The 27,767-nt window shown below is 36.2% G+C and overlaps 1 protein-coding gene and 1 non-coding gene across 2 annotated transcripts; one reads left to right on the top strand and one right to left on the bottom strand.

Moving 5' to 3' along the window:
* The first annotated feature begins 4,371 nt into the window (after positions 1-4,371).
* On the top strand, positions 4,372-22,654 carry GCA (grancalcin). The gene is made up of 8 exons (XM_006073994.4): positions 4,372-4,548; positions 8,683-8,799; positions 11,299-11,368; positions 16,478-16,521; positions 16,804-16,951; positions 19,990-20,103; positions 20,446-20,504; positions 21,154-22,654. The coding sequence occupies exons 1-8, from the start codon at positions 4,522-4,524 to the stop codon at positions 21,178-21,180; spliced, it is 606 nt and encodes a 201-aa protein (XP_006074056.1). The 5' UTR covers positions 4,372-4,521; the 3' UTR covers positions 21,181-22,654.
* Positions 12,685-12,796, bottom strand: LOC112583056. Its single transcript, XR_003107419.1, has one exon. It is a non-coding gene; the product is annotated as a U6 spliceosomal RNA (small nuclear RNA).
* Positions 22,655-27,767: the final 5,113 nt, after the last annotated feature.

The following is a 27,767-nucleotide window of genomic DNA, read 5'->3' as shown; positions in this document are numbered from 1 at the left end:
GATATTCTTTGCCACTGAGCCACCAGAAGAGTCCATTTACTCTAGAAGCTATTTTTTATGAAATAATGGAGTAATTTATGAAAAAACATGTACAATTTAAAATGGTTTTTATACATTCTATTTTCATAAAATGATATTGTTCATACCATATTCAGTGAATCATGGAGCAAATTGTCATTACTGTTACTATTGAGCTGCAGTATGAAGGCCTGCAAGCCTGTGCTTAACCAGACTTAAGTCCGAAGAAATGTCTTTGATGTCTGCAACAGAGACATCAAAGGTTTAAGGGATGGGAGAACTTGCACGTCTGACACGATATCCTTGAGAAATACCCTACCATGCTTCGGGGACTGCGGGCAGGACACTGGGCAGTCTTTGCTCCGGGGGCCGGGAGTTACCAATTATAGGGGGAATTGACATCAAGTTGATTTACTGGTGGTTACCAGGGGAACCAGCAGAAGGCATGCCCCTCACTGCCCCTTTTGATAAGCTATCATTGTGGTTAAAGTAACAGTTATTAGCCAAGGCCTGGGGCAAGTATGTGGGAAGGTCAGCCAGGTGAGCAGGGTGTAGGTGAAGCAGGCACTCACTGGTCAAGCAGGGGTTATACAGAGAGGAAGAAAACAGCCATCTTGGGTTGCTGTATCACACAATTACTTTTAAAAAATTCTCCTATTGATTCATTTGAAATTTCAGTTCCTACACTGGAAAATTTATTTTATGAAATAATGGGTTTAGAGAGAGATACAGTAGACTATAGTGTTGAGAATCTTCTCTGCATCTCAAATGATAGTGTAAGGGTGGTAGAATAATTTTCCGTTTACCCTTCTGAGTTTTTGGCAGAGACCCCCATAATAAAAAACAGATGAGCAAGTGAAGAAAATCCCAGAGGTTTACTAACACATATACTCATGTGTATGTTGTTGTTATGTGTGTGTGTGTGCTCAGTTGTTTCCAACTTGTTGCTGAGAGTCATTTCCAACTCTCAGATCCCACAGACTGTAGCCCACCAGGCTCCTCTGTCCAGGGGATTTCCCAGGCAAGAATACTGAAGTGGGTTCCCATGTCCTTCTCCAGGGAATCTTCTTGACCCAGGGATCAAACCTGCATCTCCTGCAGGTCTCCTACACTGCAGGCAGATTCTTTACTGCTGAGCCACCAGGGAAGATGGCATGGGAGATAATCAGAGAAAATGAGTAATTCTCAGAGGTGGCTTAGAATTTTGGCTTAAATGCCATCTTCAGCTAAAGAGAAAAGGAAGGTATGAGTAAACTACCTGTGGGGTAGTTACCAGGAAAAGAAGGATAAACAAGCATAAGATTTGTTATATAGATTTAAGTCCCTGCCTTCGTTATGGCAAGGGTCCACACTTGTCTCAGAGTACTCATCTCTGTCCTTCCCCGTAGACAGTGGAGGAGTGTCACTTTGGTCCTGCTTTTAGACAAATGGAGAATAGAGAACTTTTCTTGTATCTGCTTCTTCTCGATTGCCTTCCGAATAATCCTTATGCCAAAGTGGCATATTTTGGGGTGGGATATTCTGCTACCCTTCAGTACGAGTTTCCCTGGGTAGTTCTTTCTCTAAGAAAGAAACACACTACCTAGAACTTCAAAGGGTCTGATATCTTTTCCTATTTACCAGCTAAGAAGTAGCCTGCCACAAATTGACAGAAGTTGACAGAAGAACAGAAGAGGTTTCTCTGTCAGAGACAAAGAACTCTTATTCACAGCACAATAGGCTGTGGATTCCTCAGCCTGGAGGAATTCTCATGAATTCCTTTTGTTCCCAAGTTCCACTGAGTGAAATGAAGCTGCTAGATGGGTAATATAGAAGCAATGGGTTTGAATCACCATGGAGGAACTCTAAGTTTAGGAAAATCCTGTGAGCATACACAAGCAAACTTTTCCCTGGAAGGAGAGTTTCTCTTCGCTATCCTGCAGCCAAGCTTCTCTCTGCCCTTGAAGAAAATAGTATCTCTATCTTGAAATTATGGGTTTCCTAGGTGGCAATAGTGGTAAAGAGTTTGCCTGCCAATGCAGGAGACATAAGAAATGTGGGTCGAGAAGATCCCCTGGAGAAGGGCATGGCAACCCACTCCAGTATTCTTGCCTGGAGAATCCCATGGACAGAGGAGCCTGGAGGGCTATAGTCAGACATGACTGAAGTGACTTAGCACATCTTGAAATTATATATGTAGAAATGCAAGGGGCCCATGGATTGTTGACACAAATGCAATGCATTGATAAGGCTAGTACAATGAAAAGAAGATGCACAAAAATTCTGACCAGAGATTTAGACTAAAATTGTAAATGTAAAACACGTGGTCCTTTCTGAGCATTTCTTTGAATATGTACTTAATCAATTAGAATAAAACTTTGCAATGATTTTGATAGGGACAGAATGGACAAAGTAAGTGTTTACATAGTGAATCATACTAGGGGACTGTAAATAGAAAAATACCGGAGACCCCTGTAAATTAAGAGGGTTGCTTAACCACAAAACCAAGCAGGCTTGCTTAACAACAAAACCATGCAACAGGATGGAATGGGACATGCCCCCAAACAATAAAGCAAATGGTGGTATGAGATGCACATCCTGCCCTGTGAGCTCAGTAAATTTGTGATCCCTAGGACATGCTCTCTGCATACATAAAAAACAATTTGTGGACCTAGTTTGATCACACAGGGACAAGAAAGCGACCCTGTTCAACCTGGAAGAGGAACTAATGATGGAAGCATGACATCGCCTCAAGAAAGACAAATAAGGTCTTTTCCCCCTCTCCACTCTTCCTTTGATTATGAAACTGTAGCCCATGAAATTCTTGGGGCACGACATTTCTCACCCACCCTCTTGTAAGTCTCACAGGTGTCCTATTCTAATAAATCACTTCTTATTTACCTCTTTGCTTTGGCTGAATTCTTCTCTGCACTGAGCCATAAAAGACAATGATACCAGAGCTCTTTGCAGCCCCCTTGAAATGATATCAATTGGTTTCAATTTGTTTCGCTTTGTAATGTTTTATCACTTGATGCTTTAATGAGTCAAATGTTGTTTCCTCTTATCAAAAGGTTTTTACCATCCCCCTTTATCTATTTATGCCAATTTAACCTCATTGGCCAAAGTATTTCTTATTGTGTTAGCGGAACCAAGGCACACTTTCTCAAGGGTGCTTTGTACCTTAGCAATCTTCCTTTCTGTCTCTTTCTGGGAAAATTAGGTTTTACAATGTTGAACAAGTTCCTCCTCTGTACGATAGCTGAACAAGTTCCTCCTCTGTAGTTACTCAGCTTTGCAAGGTTAATTTCCCCTGCCAATAGGTAACACTTTTTTCCCACATCTTTACTTATTTATTTTTTTACGTCCTTATTTTTAAGAAACATTTTAGCAGTTGTCTTATTCTTCAGAGGTAACTCAAAATAATATCATGGTCTTTTTTTTTGTTTCTAAACTAAATTTACAGCCGTCCTTCCCATGTGCGCTTCCCTTTTACAAGCTGGAGCTGCAAAATCCACTTGAGCTCCAGAGAAAAGCAGAACTGTTCAATGACTATTACTTAATAAATCAAAGTAATTAAGCATTTAACTTTTCACTGAGTGATTAAAAAACAAGCTACTCCTTTCAATGGATATTATGAGGAGGCACAACTCAAAGTGAAGAGTTTGCCCAAATGTTGAGTCATCTATTGGGTTACTAGATAATATATAGAATGCCTTGTATATTATCAGCGAATAAACAGCAAATCATTTTTTAGTACAAGTGTATGTCTCATTCGACGTTTGGGACATACTCATATTTTTTAAAAATTCATTGTTTATTTTAAAATAAAATTTAACTGAACATCCTGTATTTTTATTTGCTAAATCTGGCAACTCTTGTCACCATTTATCTACCAAATAAGCTATAATAACCTTTTTGTAAAATCTGGTGTCAAGAGCGTTTTAGCTTAGACGCACTGCCTTTGGAGTAGAAGTCAGTTTCATAATTTTGGTGCTACGGAAAAAGAGATGTAAGTAACTCTGCAAGTTTTGAAATTCATAGATATATATTTCGTAGTCCATCTTTTAAAAAGTGGACGAACAGGTAAAAAGAAGCCATGGGCGGGCTGGTCTGGGATTTCTAAGGTGAAAAGAAACCAGCCTTGAGAGCCTTTCCAAACAGCGTGGAAGTTAACTGCAGCAAAGGTATCTTTGCAGTTTAGGAAGCCTAGAGCGCGAGACCTAAGCTAGTCAATAGGGGCGGAGTAGGAAAAGGCTGGGCGCGTGAAGCCAATCAGAGACGAGATGGGTGGGACTAGACATGGGGAAGGGGCGGGCCTAGGCCGGATAGGCTGCGAAGGGCAGGTCTCAGCCAATCCGAACCGAGTAGGGTGGGTTTGGACTCAGAAAAGGTTGGTCTCGAGGACTTGAAAGGCGCTGCAAGTGCGCCTCTCACCCTCACCTGCGCCTGCACCTGCACCTAGAGCTCCGCTTCTCTCCCAGCCGGGCGGTCGCCGACTCTACGGCTGACGCTCGCAGGATTGTTATGGCCTACCCGGGATACGGAGGAGGGGTGAGTCCTGGCCGGTTCGGCGCGGCCTCCACCCCGGGATGTGAGGCCCCTGCGGGCGGTGGCCGTGTTCACCCTCTTTCGGTCCTTGCTTACTTCTGCTTCTGGTACTCGGCTGCGCCAGGACTTTGCGCAGTGTAGGAAGCCGGGGCTGGGGCCAAGCGGAAAGCCGCAGGGGTTCTGGTGCCTGATGGCCCCTTAGGCGAATCCTTATGGAACCATGGGTATGGAGTGTTTTTAGAAATTTCTTTCTTAAGATAGAGGAACAAAACATCCTTCTTGTTCCCAGTATCTTTTTTGGTCCACCCTCCCTTCAGCTCTCCTCCCCCGCCCCGCTTCCTCAGTTTTGCTAGACATCCCTTCCCTGAATTGTTTTGACCATTTCTTTTCAGTTCTTTATGTTGCTTATGAGTAAATTAAGATATGCTAAATGCCTTCTAATGTTTATTACTCTACCAAGGGCAGTCTTTTCTAAACTTTGGGGGGCTGGGTTGTGGGGGAGAAGATTATACTTTCTTACCTAATTGTCCTGCATCACCTTTGGGAGTTGGGAGTTGTAGTATCGACATGGTAACAGCATATACAACAAAATGTATACGTATTTTTGAGGTAGTATTACAGTGTGGTCAGAATTTTCAAGCATAAGGATATATGTTAAGCATAGAAAACTTGTACAGATGAGCTATTCATGGAAGAAATAGAATGAAGAATAAGTTCCAAGAGTAAAGGAAAAAGGGTAAACTTTCTAAGGGCTTCTCTGATAGCTCAGTTGGTAAAGAATCCACCTGCAATGCAGGCAACCCCGGTTTGATTCCTGGGTCGGGAAGATCCTCTGGAGAAGGGCTAGGCTACCTATTCCAGTATTCTTGGGCTTCCCAGGTGGCTCAGCTGGTAAAGAATCCGCCTGTTAATGCAGGAGACTTGGGTTCTATCCTTGGGTTGGGAAGATCCCCTGGAGAAGGGAAAGGCTACCCACTGTAGTATTCTGGCTTAGAGAATTCCATGGACTATGTAGTCCATGGGGTCGCAAAGAGTTGGATATGACTGAGGGACTTTCACTTTCACTTTCAATCATTTATAAATAAATGTTCCCGAAAAGCCTTTTCATCTCTCTTAAAAAAAAAAAAAAAAAAAAGGGTAGGAGCAAGTATCAGATCATTATACTATTTAGATAGCAAAGGATACTTACCAAAGAGTGATGTAAAACTTTATTTAAGATGCTACAGTAGAGGGTCTAGGTTCACTAAGGCTCAGCAGTAAAGAATCCACTTGCCAGTGCAGGAGACATAGGTTCAATCCCTGGTATGGGAAGATCCCCTGGAGCAGGAAATGGCAACCCACTCCAGTATTCTTGTGGGGACATCCCAAGGATAGGGGAGTCTGGCTGGCTACCATTTATGGGGTCTCAAAAGTCGGACACAACTTAGCGACTAAACAACAACAATATGCTTATACTTGGTTTGGCCTCTCAGAAAAAAATTTTTTTTTCTGTTTTTCTTCCTTCTGTGAACCTTAAGGAGGTGAGGGTCTCCAGTAAGCCTTAAATTCTTGGATATGCCCCAGGCCCTGATTGCCCTCCATGTCCTTGGAGGCCTTAGAACCAGAAGTCTAGGTGTTTGTTATTGCCTCAGAACAAAAAAGTTGCTTTGGGAATTTTGCTAATCCTTTTACTTCTGGATCAAGACTTGTCCCCCAGTACTGGCCTGAAACTTTCCCCCGATCAGTGAGGTAACTCAAAAAATAGTATTTTATGCAGTTTTTAAATTTAAGGTTGATCTTTATATCATAGTTACCCGTATTAGAAATAGGATTTTTTTCCTTCAGTATATTTTTGTAATTTGTAGAACTTAAATACTTTTTAGAGGGTCCATTTTATTTACCTTTTCAAATGTGTTGGTAAAAAGGTGTTCATAAGCATTTGTTTATATATATATATATATCGGAGAAGGCGATGGCACCCCACTCCAGTACTCTTGCCTGGAAAATCCCATGGATGGAGGAGCCTGGTAGGCTGCAGTCCATGGGGTCGCGAAGAGTTGGACACGACAGAGCGACTTCACTTTCACTTTTCACTTTCATGCATTGGAGAAGGAAATGGCAACCCACTCCAGTGTTCTTGCCTGGAGAATCTCAGGGATGAGGGAGCCTGGTGGGCTGCCGTCTATGGGGTCGCACAGAGTCGGACACGGCTGAAGCGACTTAGCAGCAGTATATATATATATATATATATATATTTTTTTTTTTTTAATTCTCTTTGTGGTTATATTCTCTTTTTTTTTTTTTTCTGGAAAATGGCCTGTCCATCTTTTCAAAGAAGTAACTTTTATTTTTATTTATTTATTTTAAAAGATTTTATTTATTTATTTGACTGTGCTGGATCTTCATTACCGCCTGTGGGCTTTCTCTAGTTGCAGCAATCAGGGGCTTCTCTCTAGTTGCACTATGTGGGCTTCTCATTGTAGTGGCTTCTCTTGCTGTGAGCATGGGCTCAGGAGCTCGGGCTCAGGAGCTTCGGCTCAGTAGTTTTGGCTTGGTCTTAGTAGCCCTCTGGCGTGTCAGGTCTTCCCAGACCAGGGATTGAACCCATGTCTCCTGCTTTAACAGGTAGATTCTTAACCACTGACAGGCTGCCGTCTATGGGGTCACACAGAGTCGGACACAACTGAAGCGACTTAGCATAGCAGCAGCAGCAGCAGGGGAGTCCCAAAGAAGTAATTCTTAAACAGTCACTTTTTAAAAAATTCATTATATTATTTTAACATTTTTTGTTTTCTTTCTTGTACTTTATTGCTTTCTAATCTAGTTTTTGGTTGCATCCCTGAGCACATCTCCTGGTGTTCCCATAGGTCATTCCTTTTTGCCTTTACCGTATCCCAAGCTGCAGATTTTCAAACTGCTACAAAAGGCTCCTTTTTTCCCCCTCCCCCCAACCAGTACTTAGAATTCTTTTCTCTTTTTGCCTTCCATCAATCTCTGCTCATTCTTCAAAGATAGTCAAGATATTTCTTCATTCTCCAGACTCATTAAAAACACTGAAAAAAATGCCTCTCTGGACTTTCCCGGTGGCTCAGTGGTAAAGAATTCACCTGCAATGCAGGAGATGTGAGTTCAATCCCTGGGTCAGGAAGATCCCCTGAAGGAGCAAATAGTAACCCACTCCAGTGTTCTTGCTGAGAAAATTCCATGGACAGACGAGCCTGGCAGGCTACAGTCCATGGGGTCGCAGTGAGTCACACATGACAGAGCAACAAGCACGCAAAATGCCTCTCAAAGATATAAAAGAATGCATACAAAGTTCCAGAGTAAAAAGAAAACAATTACCAGAGCCAAAGCAGGAAACAAACAGTATGTAGTCTCTGAGGTCAGACTACATATATTTGAATCACGGTTTACCTGGTACTGGCCATTTAACTTTAACTAATCCAGGAAACTGCTTGAAGTTTTATGTCCTCAACTGAAAAAAGGACATAGTACTTTCATACCTCACCGACTTGTTGGGAAATCACATGGTAGTGAGAAAGTAGTTAGAACAGTACTTAAGATATAACAAGCTCTCAATAAATATTAGCTAGTATTATTGTTGGTATTGTTGTTGTTCTTATTTTGAAGAGGACCATGGTTTGAATTACCACCTATTATTGTCTTCATTGGTGTCTTGCTTTTTAAAACAATACATGTTTTTTGGTGGCTGTTTCAGGATGTTTCAGCCCTATGCACTTTCCCATGATTTGGTCATGGACACAGTTTCATTGTATTTACTATGTATTCTTCTATGTGTGTATCTTTAGGTTTACTACTTTTTCATTTTACTATAGGTGAAATTTTCTTATATTTTTTAACTTTTTGCTTCCGTGATGATGATCAACACTTTTTTAAAGTACGCCTCATTCTTAGAGGCTAGAGACTTCTTTTTTAAGACTTTAAAGAACGTTGGATAATATTTGTTAATGAGATGAATTAAGTAACGCAGGGCAACTAACAGTTTGTAGCTAACAGCTTTTGTGATAATTTGGGAAGTTTCAGTAACTCAATTTTTACTTTTCAACGGACTTCTCATAAATATGTTCTTTTAAACCAAATTTGGTGTATAATGGGTAATATTTATATTAATAACCTCCTCCCTTTTCACTCTTTTAGTTTGGAAATTTTGGCAATCCATTGGGACAGCCAGGATACCCTGGACACCCAGCTTATCCAGGCAGTATTTCAACAGGAGACCCCATGTGGAAATGCTTCCTTGCTATTGCTGGCCAGGTAAAATGCTAAATATATAGCACAAATATCAGTTTAAAAAAATTATTGCAATCTAAAACAAATGTCAAGCTCTTTTATTTACTGTATCATTTTAATATATATGAAATTTGTATTTTAAGCTTATCTAGTTTTTTTCCTGAGATCAGAAATTAGGGTGGTCATAATTATCTTATTAAAAAGTCTGTTAGTTTGGTGTCTAACATGTTAGGAGAAACCAGGGTGATGCATGGAGACTGAGCCAGATACGATCTGGGAAGAAGTGATATATATGTAAATCTTCTTGAGGAAGCTGGGGCAGAGTATCGCAGAGACTTGTACATTGTGGATGTTTCTGGGAGAGCCTTGATGGTAAAGCAGATCAGGAAATGGGGTGGAATGAAGGTGCAAATACCAAACTAATGAGCAGAGACAGAGATTCACTCTTGAGTCTTAGACACAGACCATGTCTCTTTCCTTTTACAGGAGTCAAGATTTATTGAGTGGTTAGAATTTCAGAGAAGTTTGATAACATTTTCCATTCATTGTTCATTCATTTAAATGTTCACTAGATCCCATATGTCTTTCTAGAAATATATATACACAGAGTTATTATATGTTGCAAACACTTTGTTTTGGCTACCCAAATTTGATTCAAAACGTCCTTTTCCTTTTTCATATGTATTAGAGGCTGGAAAACCCTAATCCTGTCTCAAACACCTTTGTGTAAAGGTAGCCATGTGCCATAATACTGGCCATTGAGATGTAGGTGCAGTTTCTTTAGGATGCTTTCCTTTTCCAAATGAGGAAAGCTTAACTGAAACTAGTGTTAGTCCTTTTTCCTCCTTCTGGAAAGGCGACTACTTGCCTGGAAAGGGGACTTGAAGTATGGAGGTGCTGTAGCCATCTTGTGATTTGAAGGCCAGAAGCTTGAGATAAAGGCCTGTGGATGAGGGATTTGGAAATATGAAAGGAGATTGATGGCCTCGTTAAGTCGCCAGAGTCTAGATCTGCCTAGCTCCAATAAGCATTTATTTCTTTAAGCCCCTTTGATAATATTTTCTATTATTTGCAGCTAAATGCAATCCTGTTACCTTATACCACTTTTATCTGCAAGGAGCTCTTAAGTAGTATAATACTGGAAAAAAGTATGTAATCTATAGCTGACTATATAATAAACTCATTTTATAAAACTACAACTTAAAATATAAGAACCAGACATGTATATTTAGAGACCTTTATTTGACTTACAGACTATTTCATTGTAACAGTTGTCAACAATGATCTGCTATGATTATACTATTTGACACTTTCATTAAATTTTTGTTCTACCAAATACTTGGGTTTATTTCCCCAAAATAAGCAGATTAAAATGCAATAAATAAACTGGTATATACTTAAATATCTTAAAAATTTAAGACCATCAGGTAAATCTAACAGGCTTCATAGACCAAAACAGGGTCAATATCAAGAGAGACAAATGAGGTGAATGGTGCAAACACAGGTTCAGAGCCTTTATTTAAAAACTGGATATTTTTTCACAGATTTTTTTGCATTAATTTTGTTTTTTTTAAATATTGCATTAAAACATAATTTAATGTAACTACTGAGTTTTTTTAAACTTTTTCAAATTTAAAAGTTAGTCTCTCACTTGCCTGATAATATTTATAATACTCCTTAGAAGTGTTTATAATGCTCCTTAGACGTGTTTATAATACTTCTTAGCATTAGTTTGTAAAAGTTTTGTTTGTTTTTTGGATTCTTATAAATTACATGCTTTAAATCTGCTTCCTTCATCCTTTCCCAGAGCTGTTGTTTTGAATTCATGACCATGTATGAGATGCCTCCAAGTAAATTATTATACTCTTTAATTTTTTAGAAAAGAGGATGCAGTACTGAAACATAATGAAAGTATTCAACCTGTTTCACTTTGATTGTGATTTCTTATTTGTGATAAAAGGTTTTTTCCCCATAAGAATGGCAAAGAATATTTGGACAAAACTCAGAAGAATAGCACCAAAATGTAGGGGGACTCTCGAGCTGAGAGTAAAGATGTGAAGGAAAATGATATTTTCTCTTCCCAGTTAAAGATTCAGTATCCTTTAGAAATAAGCTCCCCTCAAAAGAAGCATGAAAGAAAAATTTTGAGACTTCTCTGAACACATTTTAGGCATTTTTCTAACTTTTTATAGTAGAAGTATAATGATTCTCATAAGATTTTACATTGCATTATTATAGGACAGAGTGATTATGCTGTTTTTCAGAAGTAGAGAATATAAATCATATGTGAAGTGCCTGCATAATTTAATATAATAAAATTTGATTGTGAAAAAGTATTCATGTTGTGTGATGTTCTCAATGTGTCTTTGTCATCAGTAATTATCTCTATAATTTTATAGTTGATAATAGAGTAATATTTTGAAGACTGCATATTTATTCATTGGCCTCGAACAGCTAGTTAGCACTTTAGTATGCTTTTATATAACTTCTTTTATTAATCAGGTTATAATTATTTTTTAACAGGATGGTGAAGTGGATGCTGAAGAACTTCAGAAGTGTTTAACACAGTCTGGAATTAGTGGAACTTATTCTCGTGAGATCTTTTTTTTTTTTCCTTCCGTTGAAATTGCAGTAGGAAATTCACTTTCTAACTAACTTTTTGTTTCCATACTTGAAATATTTTTTAAAACTTTTTTATCACATACATTCACACACATAACGCAGAGTCAAATAATGCTACAAATCTTGTTAAGTAAATACTGTTTAGTGTGCATTCCCCCTCCCCGACGTTAACCACTCTTAGGAAAAATCTCTTTCAACTTCTTTCAGCTAATTCTTTTGAAATGTGCCTCCATATCTCAAATAGCATGCTTTTATTGCTGCTGATTTTCAGTTTTGATGATGATCAGTGATTGTGTCCTGCTGTGGACAATGAGGCTGTAACCCTTTCAGGCGTGTCCCTGCCCTGTGCAAGGGAGCCCTTCCCTTCCCCTCCATCCCCTATAGCTGTTAAGTACTTTGCATTAGGTCAGTAATCAGCATTTGCTTTATTGTTACTGTCTAAATGCTCTTCCTGAGTCTTAGAATAATGTATGCTTTTTTCCTATAACTGCTTTTTCTGAAATTAATCCCCATCCTGGAGCTTTCTGTTGGCCTCGTTTTCTGTGTGTAGCTGTCATAATGCGCTCATCTGGAGCCCTTTCCTCTCTCTCTCGAGTTGCATCTCCCCTTCATCCCATCGCTTGTTCTCATCTTAAATTTGATCAAATGCATTGTTAATTAGCTTCCTAATAAAAGTACATGGGAAACAAATCTTTTGAGACTTTCTGTGAAAATGCTTTCATTGTGTCCTCAGAATGAAGTGACTAGCCAGGCATAGAACTCCAGATTACAAAACATTTTGACTTAAGAGTTTTAAGGTCCATCGTTTCCAGCTTCCATTATTGTTTGATCTTTTTGTTTTCTGCCTGTATGTCATTTGGTTTTAGTGTGTAGAGGCTTGTGAGACCTTCTCTTTGCCCTTGGTCTGAAATGTCACAGTTGCTGTTCCTTGGTATGTGGGGGATACAGAGGGAGTTTCCAGTCGAGACTCATTTGCTTTCATTCAGAGCAGTTTTCTTCAGTGACCTTTTCTCCATTTTATCTATGTGGAATGCCTGCCATTTGGATTGGGTAATTTTTCTTTTTCTCCCCTGCCGCTTGGTTTCTTCTACTTCTGGGGAAATCCTGGGTGGCTTAGTGATAAAGAATCTTCCAGCAATGCAGGAGACACAGGTTTGATCCCTGGGTCAGGAAGATCTCCTGGAGAAGGAAATGACAACCCACTCTAGTATTCTTGCCTGGAAAATCCCATGAACAGAGGAACCTGGTGGGCTACAGAGCGTACACAACAACCTCAACTTTCCTTTTTTTTTTTTTTAACACTTCAGGAACTTGAGTGTCATCCTTGTGTAAAGGCCGTGCTAATTGTCTCTGTATTGTTCCAGTTTTAGTATATGTTCTCCCGAAGTTATATTGAGGCTCTCATTTCTCCTATCATGTTTTTAAAATCCAAAAGCAGTTGTTCTTTTTTTCATGAATGTGACGTCTTTCCTTATCTCTCTGATTTTTAATTTTTTTTCCAGTTTTTTTTCCTCCTACATAACCTACTTCTTCAATGTTTTTTCCCCGGTTTGTTCATTTGACTGTCTTTCATGTTAGCTGCCTTTCTCAGATGTCTGATGATGCTTGGTTGCTCATATTTAACTAAAATACTGGTTAGAAGCCCTGAGAGTTGGGCTGGGTGTTGACTCCAGACTTCAGAGCCTGGTGGTTCAGCTGGGCAGTTTGTTCTGCAACACTGGGCGTCAGGATCTTTAGGGATTTCTTTTGGGGCTGATTGTCCAGTTGATCTGCTCTCTGGAGCCAAGGAGGGAGGACTCAGCAGGGTTTCAGTCTTTTGTAAATTGTCACTTTATTGCCTTGTTTTAATAGACAGTCCTGTCTTCAACAGTGCCTGGTTTCCTGCAGTGCATAGAACCCTCCGGAAAATAAAATCCCAGATGTCTGCTGGCTTGGGAGTAGACAGGGCAGCCATCCATGTGGCTGAAGCAAGAAGATTTGGGCTTCAAAGGTGCCTTAAATAGGCATTCAACCAGTCTTTCTGTTTTTGTCTCTACATTCACATCCATTTTCAGAAGTACTGCCAGTTTGCAAAAGTTTGGGGTCTCCTCCAGGATAATGAAGCTGCTTCTCAGCTTTTCTTACTGCAGGATCAGGAAGCCACTTTCCCAGATGGAGTTTGGCAACTTATGTCCACCTTCTTTTCAACTTGCAAAGTTTTGTTCCTTGGTTTCCTCTCTTATTCTCTAAAGGATTACAAATTGTAAAAATTCAGTTTAATTCTGTCCATTCTAATGTGGTGTGGGGAGAGAGTGAAAATCTGTCAACTCTCCTAAAACTTCTCTTCTTCTATTCTTTGTCAAGGTTATTTACTTTTACATTTACTTGGTTCTATTTTGAAACTGATTGAAGAGCTGGTTATTTGATGACTGAATTTTTGTCATCTATTATCATCTATTCAAATTCTTCCACTTAAAGAATGTATGCTATGTTAACTTTAAGGCAAAATAGATCTAATTTACTGGACAAAATGATGGAATGCCATTCCAGAGATTTCTCCCTGTCCCTGCCTGAGAAGTTTTTGTATGAAAGAGCATTGGTCTCCAATCCTCTCTCTTCCACCTGTTAGCTCTGTGAACTTGGGAAACTTTATCTTTCTGGGCCACAGTTGCTTTATTTGTAAAACTGAGACTATTATAGGTTAGGCATGTTTATGTTACATCACAAAACATACACTACTGGTTCATAGTAACTGCTTATTCAGTGTCAATTGAATTACCAGTCTGAAAATACCGTAACCATCTATTCTACAATTGATACCATGTGAAACATTAAAGAAAGTTTTTTTTTTTAATGTATGGATTATTTTATAATTTTCTTTAATGGGTCTAAAATTTAGCTGAAATAGTTTTTTTCTTTATAAAAATTTCAAAATATTTTATCAAATAGCATAAATAATTTTAAGCATTTTTGCTTATTCATTTGTTTATCTTAAGGAGCTACTAGTAAGAACTTTGTAAACTTCACTGAACTGTACTGACATAATATCTCCTTCATCAGGACTATGTATAATAAGTCTTGAGATAAATCAGCATGCTAATGGAATGTAATGATAAGGATTAGAAAAAATTAAATTTTGCCTCAGTTCAGTTCAGTTCAGTTGCTCAGTCGTGTCCGACTCTTTGCGACCCCATGAATTGCAGCACGCCAGTCCTCCCTGTCCATCACCAACTCCCAGAGTTCACTCAGACTCACATCCATTGAGTCAGTGATGCCATCCAGCCATCTCATCCTCTGTTGTCCCCTTCTCCTCCCGCCCCCAATCCCTCCCAGCATCAGAGTCTTTTCCAATGAGTCAACTCTTCGCATGAGGTGGCCAAAGTACTGGAGTTTCAGCTTTAGCATCATTCCTTCCAAAGAAATCCCAGGGCTGATCTCCTTCAGAATGGACTGGTTGGATCTCCTTGCAGTCCAAGGGACTCTCAAGAGTCTTCTCCAACACCACAGTTCAAAAGCATCAATTCTTTGGCGCTCAGCCTTCTTCACAGTCCAACTCTCACATCCATACATGACCACAGGAAAAACCGTAGCCTTGACTAGATGAACCTTTGTTGGCAAAGTAATGTCTCTGCTTTTGAATATGCTATCTAGGTTGGTCATAACTTTCCTTCCAAGGAGTAAGCGTCTTTTAATTTCATGGCTGCAGTCACCATCTGCAGTAATTTTGGAGCCCAGAAAAATAAAGTCTGACACTGTGTCCACTGTTTCCCCATCTATTTTCCATGAAGTGATGGGACTGGATGCCATGATCTTCGTTTTCTGAATGTTGAGCTTCAAGCCAACTTTTTCACTCTCCTCTTTTACTTTCATCAAGAGGCTTTTTAGTTCCTCTTCACTTTCTGCCATAAGGGTGGTGTCATCTGCATATCTGAGGTTATTGATATTTCTTGATTTCTTGATGGCAATCTTGATTCCAGCTTGTGTTTCTTCCGGCCCAGCGTTTCTCATGATGTACTATGCATATAAGTTAAATAAGCAGGGTGACAATATACAGCCTTGATGTACTCCTTTTCCTATTTGGAACCAGTCTGTTGTTCCATGTCCAGTTCTAACTGTTGCTTCCTGACCTGCATACAGATTTCTCAAGAGGCAGGTCAGGTGGCCTGGTATTCCCATCTCTTTCAGAATTTTCCACAGTTATTGTGATCCAAATTTTGCCTAGTATGTCCTCATTGATAGTTCTTTAAATATGGAAGTGTTAATATTTCTGATTTAAAATAGCCAACTATCTTATTATCTATATTTCTTCTTCCTTTATTTCCCCCTTCCCCAAGAAAAAGCAGTTCCTTTCAGTTCTGAAGCTCATCCCTTTCTTACTTGGTTGAGTGCAGTAAACTTCCAAATGATTTACCTACATCCAGATTCATCATACTTTACTCTCTATGTAGTCTTTCTTTGTCATCTACTGTTTTTGAAATGGAAATTTTAGAATTGCCCCTATGTTCCTTAAAATCCTTTGTTGTTGATTAGTTACTAAGTCGTGTCCAAATCTTTGCGACCCCATGTGCTGTAGCCCGCCAGGCTCCTCTGTCCATGGGATTCCCCAGGCAAGAATACTGGAGTGGATTGCCATTTCCTTCTCCAATCCTCTAGTAACCTCCTTTGGTCTAAACCTTTAGGGTGGCGTTCAAAACGCATGATCTGGTCCTCATCTGAAGTCATTATATGCCTCTCATTCCCATATGCCCTAAGCTTTAACCAAATCTCTAATACTTTCAAGTTTTGTGATCTCAATACGTGAGAACTACTTAAGCCGACTTGGCATTTGTGTTAGGAAGACTAAAGCCCTCTTTTCCCCTTGTTTAGTTTTCAGTATTTTATAATTGCTTATTTAATTACTCAAACCCCTTTAGTAGATATATGAAGGTAGTAATTTTTGTTTTTTTTTTTCTTTCACTATGCATGCCTAACAGAGTTTGTTCATTGAGTGATGGATAGTTTTGGCAGTCAGTTGGTAAATGTTTTGTTTTAAAAACAGAAATTGTTGTAATTTTACATAAATAGGGCAGAATTTAATTCAGATAATAAATATGTTTTACAGCCTTCAGTTTGGAAACCTGCAGAATTATGATTGCCATGTTGGATGTATCCTTGACTAAAAACAAAAAATACTGGAATATAGAAAAATTACCCTTAAGGCAGTTGTTAGGTATAAATGATCATAGTAAACTAGAGTGTTTAAAAATACTTTGTAACATCCTATTTGAATTCCATTCTTTTCCATTTTTACACAAATCTATTTATATGTGAAATTGGCTAACTCTTGCAGAAGTGAGCTTAAAATTTTTTAATCACTTATTTGGAATTTTGAGTCCAGGTTAAATTCTCTTTGGTATCAGAATTTATTTTCGTTAATAAAACTATCAGAGAGATTACTCAGGAAAAATGGGATTTAATGAATTCAAAGAACTTTGGGCAGCTCTTAACTCCTGGAAGCAAAACTTCATAACTGTTGATAAAGACGGAAGTGGCTCAGTAGAGCATCATGAACTGAATCAAGCCATTGCTGCTATGGGTAAGCATATTAAAATTCTTTAAATAAATCCAGGTCGTCTTTGTTCTTTGATCAGATGAATCTTAGTTGTTTAAACTTGCTAAGTAATAAAAGGGTATATTATTTCAGCAGCTATTGTCCAGTTTGATTTCAAGGTTATAGATACATTCTGATTAAATATCTTTAACAAAACCATTTTATTTGTGAGCTTTTCAAAGAATAATCTTTCATGCCTTCTGGTTGATAAAACAGTTTCTGAATTTCCTATGTTCAGTTCAGTCACTCAGTCATGTCCGACTCTTTGCGACCCCATGAATTGCAGCACGCCAGGCCTCCCTGTCCATCACCAACTCCCGGAGTTCACTCAAACTCATGTCCATTGAGTCGGTGATGCCATCCAGCCATCTCATCCTCTGTTGTCCCCTTCTCCTCCTGCCCCCAATCCCTCCCAGCATCAGAGTCTTTTCCAATGAGTCAACTCTTCACATGAGGTGGCCAACGTATTGGAGTTTCAGCTTTAGCATCAGTCCTTCCAAAGAACACTCAGGACTGATCTTTAGAATGGACTGGTTGGATCTCCTTACAGTCCAAGAGACTCTCAAGAATCTTCTCCAACACCACAGTTCAAAAGCATCAATTCTTCGGTGCTCAGCTTTCTTCATAGTCCAAGTCTCACATCCATACATGACCACAGTAAAACCATAGCCTTGACTAGACGGACCTTTGTTGGCAAAGTAATGTCTCTGCTTTTCAATATGCTATCTAGGTTGGTCAAAACTTTCCTTCCAAGGAGTAAGCGTCTTTTAATTTCATGTTGAATATACTTAAATTTAATTGTTCATACTCATCATTTATATTGTAAAATTTTGTAACTTGGTAAGATCTCTAATTTGATGGCAAAAGCTTATCTCAGTAACAGGTCTCCATACATAGTCTAGTTTTTCATCTTCTTTATGTAGTATAGAACACACAGTAGACACCAAAAAAAAAAAAAAAAAAAAAAAAAAACCCCTCAAAATGAGAAATCTACATTTTAGAGTATCTCAAAAGACTGTAACTTTATTTTTATCATATCTCTGATAAGCTAAAGTTCTCAGTGTGTTTTCTTTAAAAAAATGATAATATGAATTGTGTGTAACTTGCTTGGGGCTTCCCTCATAGCTCAGTTGGTAAAGAATCTGCCTGCAATGCAGGAGACCCCAGCGCAATACCAGGAAGATCCTCTGGAGAAGGGATAGGCTACCCACTCCAGTATTCTTGGGCTTTCCTTGTGGCTCAACTGGTAAATAATCCGCCTGCAATGTGGGAGACCTGGGTTTGATCCATGAGTTAGGAAGATTCCCCTGGAGAAGGGAAGGGCTACCCACTCTAGTATTCTGGCCTGGAGAATTCCATGGACTACATACAGTCCATTTAACTTGCTTATAGTAACATAGTTTTAGTAGTTTTCTTAATTGTATTTATGCTTGTGATTTTATTTATATTCATTTCTAAATAAAATGCTTTTGTAACAAAACTAACTAAGATTGTACTTTTCAGAAATCTGAACAAGTGTAAATTATTTCAAATTTCAGTTTAAAGTCAAAACCATGATTTTGTTTTATAAATAGACATTTTAATTGTCATTTTAGGGATAGTCCTGTCCATATAAACTTGTATAGTTTAATTATAGAGTCTTAATTCCTAATGAATTAAACTTGGTTCTTAATTCTGCACAATGTTGGAAAATTAATATAACCATTTGGAAAAAAGAAAACCACCAAAGAATTCACATAGGCAGTTGAATATAAGTAACAAAGAGGCATTCTGTATTATTCAAATTTTAGGTCTTCAGATATATTTTAAAATATTCTTTTTTTTTTTTTTTGCTGAGAATGCTATGGAAAATCTTGTGAATTTTATCAGTCCCATATCCACCCGGATCATAACTCTCTAAAGCTTAGGGTTTATTTTTATATAATAACATTTGCTTGCATGTTTGACTTCTATTAATTTATACCTTTCCTTTCAGTTACTTTTAGCAAGTTTCCTGGATTGTGTTTCATTATAGCTATTTGTAGAATTATCTTCTGTTGCATTTATTTTCATTATTTTTCCCTTTGCCTGGATGAATGTCTTTTGTCTACATCTAATCCAGTAATATACAAAGACAACATTTCTAGGCCAGCATTCTTCACAGTAAAATATACACACCTCATTAAATACATAGGACCATCACTAGTGGGGGGCAACAAGTGAAATAATTTATATTTCTAATTACTTTTATTCCATTCTTTTAAATTTTATTTTTTTATATATTTTAAAATGTAAATCATCAAATAGTAATACTTGTATAGAATTTAAGACTAAATAATATACATGTAATGGGAGTAAATGATCCAAAACTTTTTATTCAAAGTATACATTCAAAAACTTTTGGAGTCCACTGGGCTAGACAGCAAAGAACCAAAGAAAGAGTAAAAAGACTGGTTAAGATGAAAAGTCTATGAAGAAACAGAATAAGGGTTATAGGCCAAAATGGAATAACATTTCCCTATTTCTTCCCCCTGTAAGTAACCATGTCGATTCTCAAATTTTCTTTGACTGTAAGACAATGCAGTCAATGGGAAATACAGGTTTGAATGATATCAAAGATCACTAATAATCTTTGCTTTGATGTTTTTGAAGAACTGTAAAATTACAGGGTTTAAAAATCGATGAATTAAAAAACCTGTGACTACATTAGACATTATTTCAAAATGAAAATATATTTTACAAGCACAAAAAGATAATTGTTTTCTTTTTCCTAGCTTTGACTTTTTATAGAGTTGGAATTGTGAAATCTATGTACCACTTTTGCTATTAGTAATGAAACCTTTCCTGATCAATTTCTTCTTCTTTTTTTTTTTTCCTGATCTATTTCAATAGGAATGTGTTTTGTTTCTGAAATATATTTTTATGTAATGAATTCTGAAAGTTAATTTGTTTTATAACTTTATTTACATGAATACATTGTTGGTTAATGGTGTTCTTATGATGTGTAGTTTTAGAAGTTTTAATCTAGCCATCCCTTTTTCTAGGTTATAGGTTGAGTCCTCAAACAGTAACTACCATTGTCAAACGTTACAGCAAGAATGGCCGAATCTTCTTTGATGATTATGTTGCTTGCTGTGTGAAGCTTCGAGCATTGACAGGTATGGACCATTTATGGGCACAGTATTATGGGACTTTTTTCCCCAAATGATGTCCCTCATTTCCTTCAGCAAAGTGATAGTATTATGTGTCTTCCCCTCTTTATTCACTGTTAAATCTTATCAGAGTTCTAATGCTTTAAAACTTTAGGAATATAAATAGTGAAAAAATGTTATAGCTCAGTTTTGGAAAATTTTCTTCATATCTCAGTGGCCTGGGACATTAAAAAAAAAATCACAAGATTTACTAGAGTATAAAATTATTCCTTTTGTAATACCTGGGGGCACCAGTTATTTAAAAGTAGATTTTAAACTGTAACACAGAAAATAACTTCTTGTTTAAAGATTTCTTTAGGAGAAGAGACCACTTGCAACAAGGGGTTGTGAGTTTCGTATATGACGATGTGAGTATCCTGTATCACACTTTTGATGTTTATACTGTGTTCTATGTGTGTTCATAGTGATCAGAAAATGTAAATGATCTCTGATTTCAGTAGTGGAGATAATATATTTTAAAAACCATATTCTTTTTCCATATTTTTCAGCATAACTCAAATATAAAATTCAGTAGTGGTACAAGTAACCAATTTGACTTGATATTAAACATAAAAATACTTTAAAATTTTATGACAGTGATTTTGGCAGTTTATGTTCCAAATCATTTTTAAGGGCAAATTTATAAAGAAGTATTTCACTTGTGGTGATCTTTCTTCTGAAAGAGATAGGAAATGTTCATCTATGATAGGTAATGGAACTATTCCTTTCTCATTTCAATTGTTGCTATTAGGCTGAGTCCATTTTTTTTTTTTTTAATTGAAGCTACAGGAAAGGTTATATTTCGCATGTTCTTAAGTGTTTCAGGGTTTTGTTTTATTTGTGTTATGTGGAAATTATGAGGTCAACTTTATCCTACTAGTATAATACTGGTTTGAGTTATAAGCCTTAGTAAAAATTTCTCCTCTTGAGAAAATGCTTCTGTGGAATATAATTAGAGACAAAACATTAAAGACAAAAACCATGTTGTTACCAAATGATGATTTTGCCTGTTATTAGTTTTTGCAGGGCACAATGGCAGTTTGAATGTCTAGAATTTGAAAGCTGAAGAAATACTGTGAGTTTCTCTGCTTAGAAGAAATGAACTGGACTCCTTAGAATTAAAGCTTCTAAGGCTTTTCCATATTCCATATATTGAATCTCTTCTCTGAGTTTTTACTTTAGCTCACAGTGTAAAGCAATAAAAGAGATGTTTTTGTATTTGGAATATTATTGCTTTTAGTAAAGTTATAACTTTAGAGATATCTGCATAATCAACATAGGTGTATAATTAAGTGATATAAATACCTCTTAGCTTTAATTTTGATTCTTAATTACAAGATAGATTATATATTTTAAAAGATAGATTATATAAGAAGCTAAATGATGCAAGCCTAGATAAAACTAATTTATACTTACCTGAAGATGACAAATTATATTTTGAAAAATTTGTTTGTAGTTGTTGGTATTTGAAGGTGAGCCAGAAAGGGAAGCCTAGATTTTGTGCAGTCTTTATAGTAGGGGTTTTTTTATTTGCTCACATAATCAGAAAACAGAAACTTGCGACTCTTTGCCTGTGAAGAAGAAAATTGTAGTTCCTAAAATTTTATCCTGAATCACATTAGGTGGACCATAAATTAATCTATGGTGAAATAAAACTACAGGAGGCATTGTTTTTCCTTTTTAAAGTTTTTTGCAGTATATGTTTTTCTTCAGTGTGTTTTATTGTCTTCTGTGGAACAAAATTCTTAATGAACATAACTTCTTTCTCTGTATAGATAACCTAAAATGGCATCTTTGTTTAAATTTAGGTTTTCTGCAAATGACATGTTTTTAATGAAATCTCAATATTTAAGTTTGTTATTTTAAACTACATTGTTTATACATATTGCCATTAGCTGTTTATAAAATTTTTAAAAAATCAAGTAATCTACCTCTTTGTTTAAATGTTTAGAAATTATACGTTTGACTTTCTTGACAGTATTAGTCTGTGATTTTGACATTAGTAAACCCATAAGTCTTTCTCAGTAAGTGTGATGTGGGTCCTGAGCATGGTAGACAGCATTTCATTTTTTACTATGAAAATTGAAAGTGCAGTCACCAGGTTCTTAGCATTTTAAGATTACTGATATAAGTTGCTGTAGTTAATCAGTCCCTTGGCAAACACGCCTCAGTCTTTCTAAATGAAGAGTTAGTAAACCACATACTTTTATTACATTTTAACTGAATATCTTCTAGCTTAAAGGTGAATACAAATTAACATAATTTTAATATGGCTTGTGATTGAATTAATAATATAGTTTTTCATATAAGTTTCATAAAAATGGAGGATGAATGGTAGTATCTTAAAAAAAAACTTTTATGAAGATACAGAATTGTAAATCAACTTTCATTTTAAAAAAACTTGGAAAGGAAGTAATGTATACTCTTGTTGATATTGGTAATTTTATATAATTAGCTGTCAAATTCATTTGGTTAGATTTATAAAAATGTGTGAATGAATAAATCATGTAATTTTGTCCTCTGGCTGTTAGTTTTTTTCATGAACATATATTTGATAATGTGAGAGCATGTTAACTGAAGCATAAAAGATACAGAATTCTAATTAACAGTGTTGTAGGAAAGAGATCATATAAACACACTGTGTATCATTCATGTTGAATTAGGGTGATACCGTGACTCAGCAGCATGGAATCTTAACATACACTTTGTACTGCTGCTGCTGCTAAGTCGCTTCAGTCGTGTCCGACTCTGTGCGACCCCACAGACAGCAACGCACCAGGCTCCCCCGTCCCTGGGATTCTCCAGGCAAGAACACTAGAGTGGGTTGCTATTTCCTTCTCCAATGTGTAAAAGTGAAAGTGAAGTCACTCAGTTGTGTCCAACTCTTCATGACCCCATGGACTGCAGCCCACCAGGCTCCTCCGTCCATGGGATTTTCCAGGCAAGAGTGCTGGAGTGGGGTGCCATCGCCTTCTCCAACACTGTGTACAGTTGGTTGAGTTATTGTACTGTTCTGAGGTCAGTTATAATTTTTGTTATTTGGACGCTCATAGTGGAAGTAAAACTTTTAAAATGGTATGACATGAGTCATATAAGTTTTGTCAAATGACACTTTGCGTTAGAACTTTTACACGCTTATCTTAACTCATCCTTTACCAAAGGTGTTCCTATGACTTTTGGTCATAGAAGGTCTGAAGAAGTTCCCAGGACCAAGCGTATTTGGGAAAGCCTCATCTTCCTCAGGAAGCTTAATAAAACGTAAGGTACAGAAAATCTCAATTTTATTTGACTCAGTTTTTTCTGAATTTTTTTAACCTCAGAACCCTTCCTCTTAGCAAAACTGATGTTCTATGCCAGTCCAGCCTGGTTGTCAGACAGTTGTTTTGCACTTCACATTAGATAATCTTTTTTTTTAATCCACAGAATTTTATTTAGCCTCTTTTCAAATTTTCTTATACTAATGAGGAGAACATAAATCTAGAAATAAGATTTGCAAAATCATCACTTTCCTGTAAAATTCCCAGATTAACATTATTTCAAACACTGGTGTCATTTTGGTCTTCAGGACAATTACATATTTTTCTAGTGCTTGGTTTTCTAATCTGTACACATTAGGAAATCTTATATAAACATTAGCCATAGAGAACACATTACCAGGATTTTTCTGCTAAAATGCAATTCATATTTTTAATGCTTTTAAAATAATGTAAACAGAATCTATTACTAAGGTAAAAATTAAATCATTTTATAATGAACATGAATGTGAATGTGGTGTGGTAGTTTGTACTAATTAACTCATGCCCCAGTTTTCTTATGATGATGAAAATTATTAAATCATGTACACTCTTAATGTCTAAGTGCTTTTATTTATACAATAAACATGTTTCCATGTCATTTTTAGAATTTTTTTAATAAACATTCAAATAGCTTGCTGTAAAGTTTTGCATCATACAAAATCTGTAACATATATATTAAGAGATACTTCAGTTCAAGTAACAGTGCAGTAATTCACCTATGCTTAAAAGACTGCCAAATGATTAAGTGTCAGGTATTGCACTTCTATTTTGAGTGGCAGTTTACACATTTTAAATTACATCAGGGGGTAATCAATACTATTGGAATCTTAATTTGGTCCACTTTCAAGTGTAATTTCAAGGACTGTGCTCATTTGATCTATCAAGCATGCATTCAGAAGCAAAATATAATAGAAAAATGTCAAGAGATATGTTTATTTCCAGAGAAGGCATTTACCCTGGAAGAGAGTAAAATTTATTAATGTAGATAAAATCTGTGTAATTGAAAATATAAATTGTGATGATTTAAGTAAAATATATAAATCAAGGTCACTGTTATGGCATTACAAAACTGAACAAACAAATACTATATGTCAGAAGTGTGCTTTTCTTTGTCCTTTTATGTTTGACAGACATAAATGATATGTTTTTTTTTATAGCAGTTTTCTGGGAAATTAATAGGAGTAAATTTGTTAGAATCTGGTAAATTAAATCTAGTGAGTAAAATTCAATACATTTTTCAGGTTAGTATATTCTTCTTTTCTCTTAAACTTTAAAATGCAACCATGGGTGTTTTATTACTTTGAAACATATTACAATATCACATTTTTGTTGGTCACAAATCATTTTCAAAGCAAATTGAGCATTTTAAAATAAATGCATAATGCTAAGGTATCATCTAAGAGTGTCTTGATTTCATAATACTAGATGATACAAATAAAAATATTTAGATTTGTGTTATAGTGATGAATACAGGCAGGGCTTTTAAATGAATACTGTTCAAATAATTTATAGTCTAGAATAAGGTCATAAAATTACATATGTCTTTATTGAATTCAAATTGCCCTGTAACGTGGAGTTCTGAGCACAAAAGTACTTTGCATAAAACTGGGAAAGTTAAGAAAAATTTCTCTGTCTCATTATCAGATTATTATTTGAATCCTGGGAAACTTGCGCTTTTGTTTTTTTGCCACGTCTACTTATTTTTAAAAGCATAGTAAAGAAAAGAACCTTATATTACTTAACATTCCTTTTACCCATGTAGCTTGGTGATAAGTAGCTTTGTGTATTACTTTTTGAGCATTCAAATTTCAGATGTGCTATATCTGAATACATAGTAAGTAGACATTGGCGGCAATTCTACATTGCTGTGATGTGCTCTGCTGTGAGGGGAGCAGTAGGCTCCTTGCCTGTGTGCTACTTAGGTCTTTAGGTGTGCCCCTTCTGCAATGTCAGAGATGGTGGCAGTTTGGAAATCTTACAGGGAGTGAGAAGAATTGGTCTAGCTCATATTTAATAGCTATATTCAGAGACAAGTATGCCAGGAATCAGTACCCCTTCTTCTGATACAGTGTATGTGTACGTGTCTATGTGTGTGCCCTTGCATGAAGGGGGAGACAGAACCTTTTCCCATAAGCATGAAGACACAAATATGTACTTTAGAGATACAGGTATTTGCATTTTAGTTGACTGTATTTAATCACATTTTATATTGTTATGATTACTGAAATTGCAAAGGATAACCTGAACATTGCTAGTATGGATAGTGTAGAAACATACTAATTAAAGATCCATATTCTTTTGAAAATTATAGGCCACTTTTAAAAGACTTTAGGGTTAACTGAACTTGAGAATATGTATTTAATTTCCCAAAGCTATCTAAATGCATTGCTACTGCTAAGTCACTTCAGTCGTGTCCGACTCTGTGCGACCCCATAGACGGCAGCCCACTGGGCTCCCCCGTCCCTGGGATTCTCCAGGCAATCTAAATGCATTACCCCTACATTTATCTTAAGGCAAGAGAATCTTTTAAAAAATATTTTGTTTTTTCATACTTTGATTCTTATTTTTTAATCAGCTTCACTTCTAGATAGTACAGTGCTTTCTGCTACTCTGTATTTGGTTTGGCTTTTTATTTATCAAATAGGGCAATGTTCTCTTGGTTTTTTAAACCTTAAAAGTGAATAGTGGGTAATTTCAACCCTAAACAGACCAAATAGCCCTTAGCTAAGAACATGCCATGTTATGATCAATCAGTTTTATTTAAAAGTTTTCTTTAAAGAGAGTTTGATTTTTAAAAAAATAATAGATAAATGATTCCAGGGGAAGAATTAAAAATGTATGAAGCATAGGCAAATGAAAATCATATCCCAGTATTTTCATTCTAGATGAAAAATATGTATCAAGCATACATTATAAAAAAATTTATCTCATGTAAATTAAAGCCTATTTAGTCATCGGAAATTTTAAATAAACAGCGTTTTAGTAAATTACTGTTGTGTTCTTGAGAGGCAAAAAGTGAAGGGTTGTCATTTGTTTATTTTGAAATTTAATGCTTTTTACCACTCAGTCTAGCTTACTAGTGCCCCAGTGGAGCTCAGTAAAACTGTAGCACTGTTAACAATTATGTGATTTTGTGAAATATATCAGCACCACCATGCCTGTATCTATCTCTGTATCTAGTAAAATGTTGGAAAGAGTTGGCTTCCCTAATAAAAGTATCCTAAGTAGCTAATGAGATTTACTTTCTTTTTCCCCAAAATAATATCTTTTACAAATTCTTGAATTTTCATGTATAAATAGATCAGAAATTATATGCTTCATTCTTAAATTATGTATATATACTATATTTTCAATACAACTTGTACACTTTTAGCTACCAAAATTTTGCAATCATTTTTACATGAAATTTACAGTTTTCCTATTTACAGTTATTTGTGGATGGTTATTGCAAAACTAGTTGTGCAAGTAGATTACATTGTCAATATCACATACCAATCTGAAGAAAATATTTGCTAAAAAATAAATATTTCTGCACAGAGTATTTCAAAAGCATCATGATTTCATGCTACATTATGTGCATAAAGACTAGGAAATATACGTGTTTTGGTAGATTGTTTCATTATGTTTAAAGCATTCCAAGGTACTTACTACTTAACTGATGTGAGCAAGATTCTTTGTATCAGATGACTGACATTTTCCAGTAATTACACACATTACTTTTGAAATGTATTATTTAACCAGCAAACACTCTTGTATACATATTCCTATCAAAATCATAGAACATAAATTTCAGCTAAAAATAGGTAATTTGCCTTTAAAGTTGGCAGGTTCCCAGATTAAAAACTAGGGATTCCCCAATATTTTTATCTATTTCCTTAGTATTTGTTAGGAGAGTACCATATTATTTCAATGCTATTGTAATTATAGGGCCATTTTGATGAAACTATGTAAAGCAGTTAATTATAAGATTACAGATCTTTGAATTGTACTCCTGAATAACACAAAAATGATGGAATTATGTGGGATTTTCTCAAATACTCAAACAATATATTGTCAGTATTTAAAAATACAGGTTAAATGCTAGCAGTTGTAATTATTTGATTATTTTCAACTCAAAAACAGCATTAAAATACAGACAATGGAAGTACAAAGAATACAGATTAAGCATATAGTGCTTTAAAACCACAGTTGTGCTAAATTATTTTTTGTCTCTTAAAACATAAATTAAGTCACAGATATTATGACTGCAATTCAGGAATTCATCTGGGTTTTCATATTAAAATTAGCTTTTCATGAGTAACCATATTACTATTGCCACTTCTCAAAATAAAAATA

Source organism: Bubalus bubalis, chromosome 2 (genome assembly GCF_019923935.1).
Source record: "Bubalus bubalis isolate 160015118507 breed Murrah chromosome 2, NDDB_SH_1, whole genome shotgun sequence".
NCBI classification, from domain to species: Eukaryota; Metazoa; Chordata; class Mammalia; order Artiodactyla; family Bovidae; genus Bubalus; species Bubalus bubalis.
Note: the sequence above shows the minus strand (reverse complement) of the source record. Positions and strands in the feature narration are given on the sequence as shown.

Bases quoted from the DNA above. Each gene is read 5' to 3' on its own strand.
- GCA (XM_006073994.4), top strand. From the start codon at position 4,522: ATGGCCTACCCGGGATACGGAGGAGGG. The intron at 4,549-8,682 runs GTGAGTCCTGGC...TCACTCTTTTAG, and splicing joins ACCCGGGATACGGAGGAGGG to TTTGGAAATTTTGGCAATCC. The intron at 8,800-11,298 runs GTAAAATGCTAA...ATTTTTTAACAG, and splicing joins TCCTTGCTATTGCTGGCCAG to GATGGTGAAGTGGATGCTGA.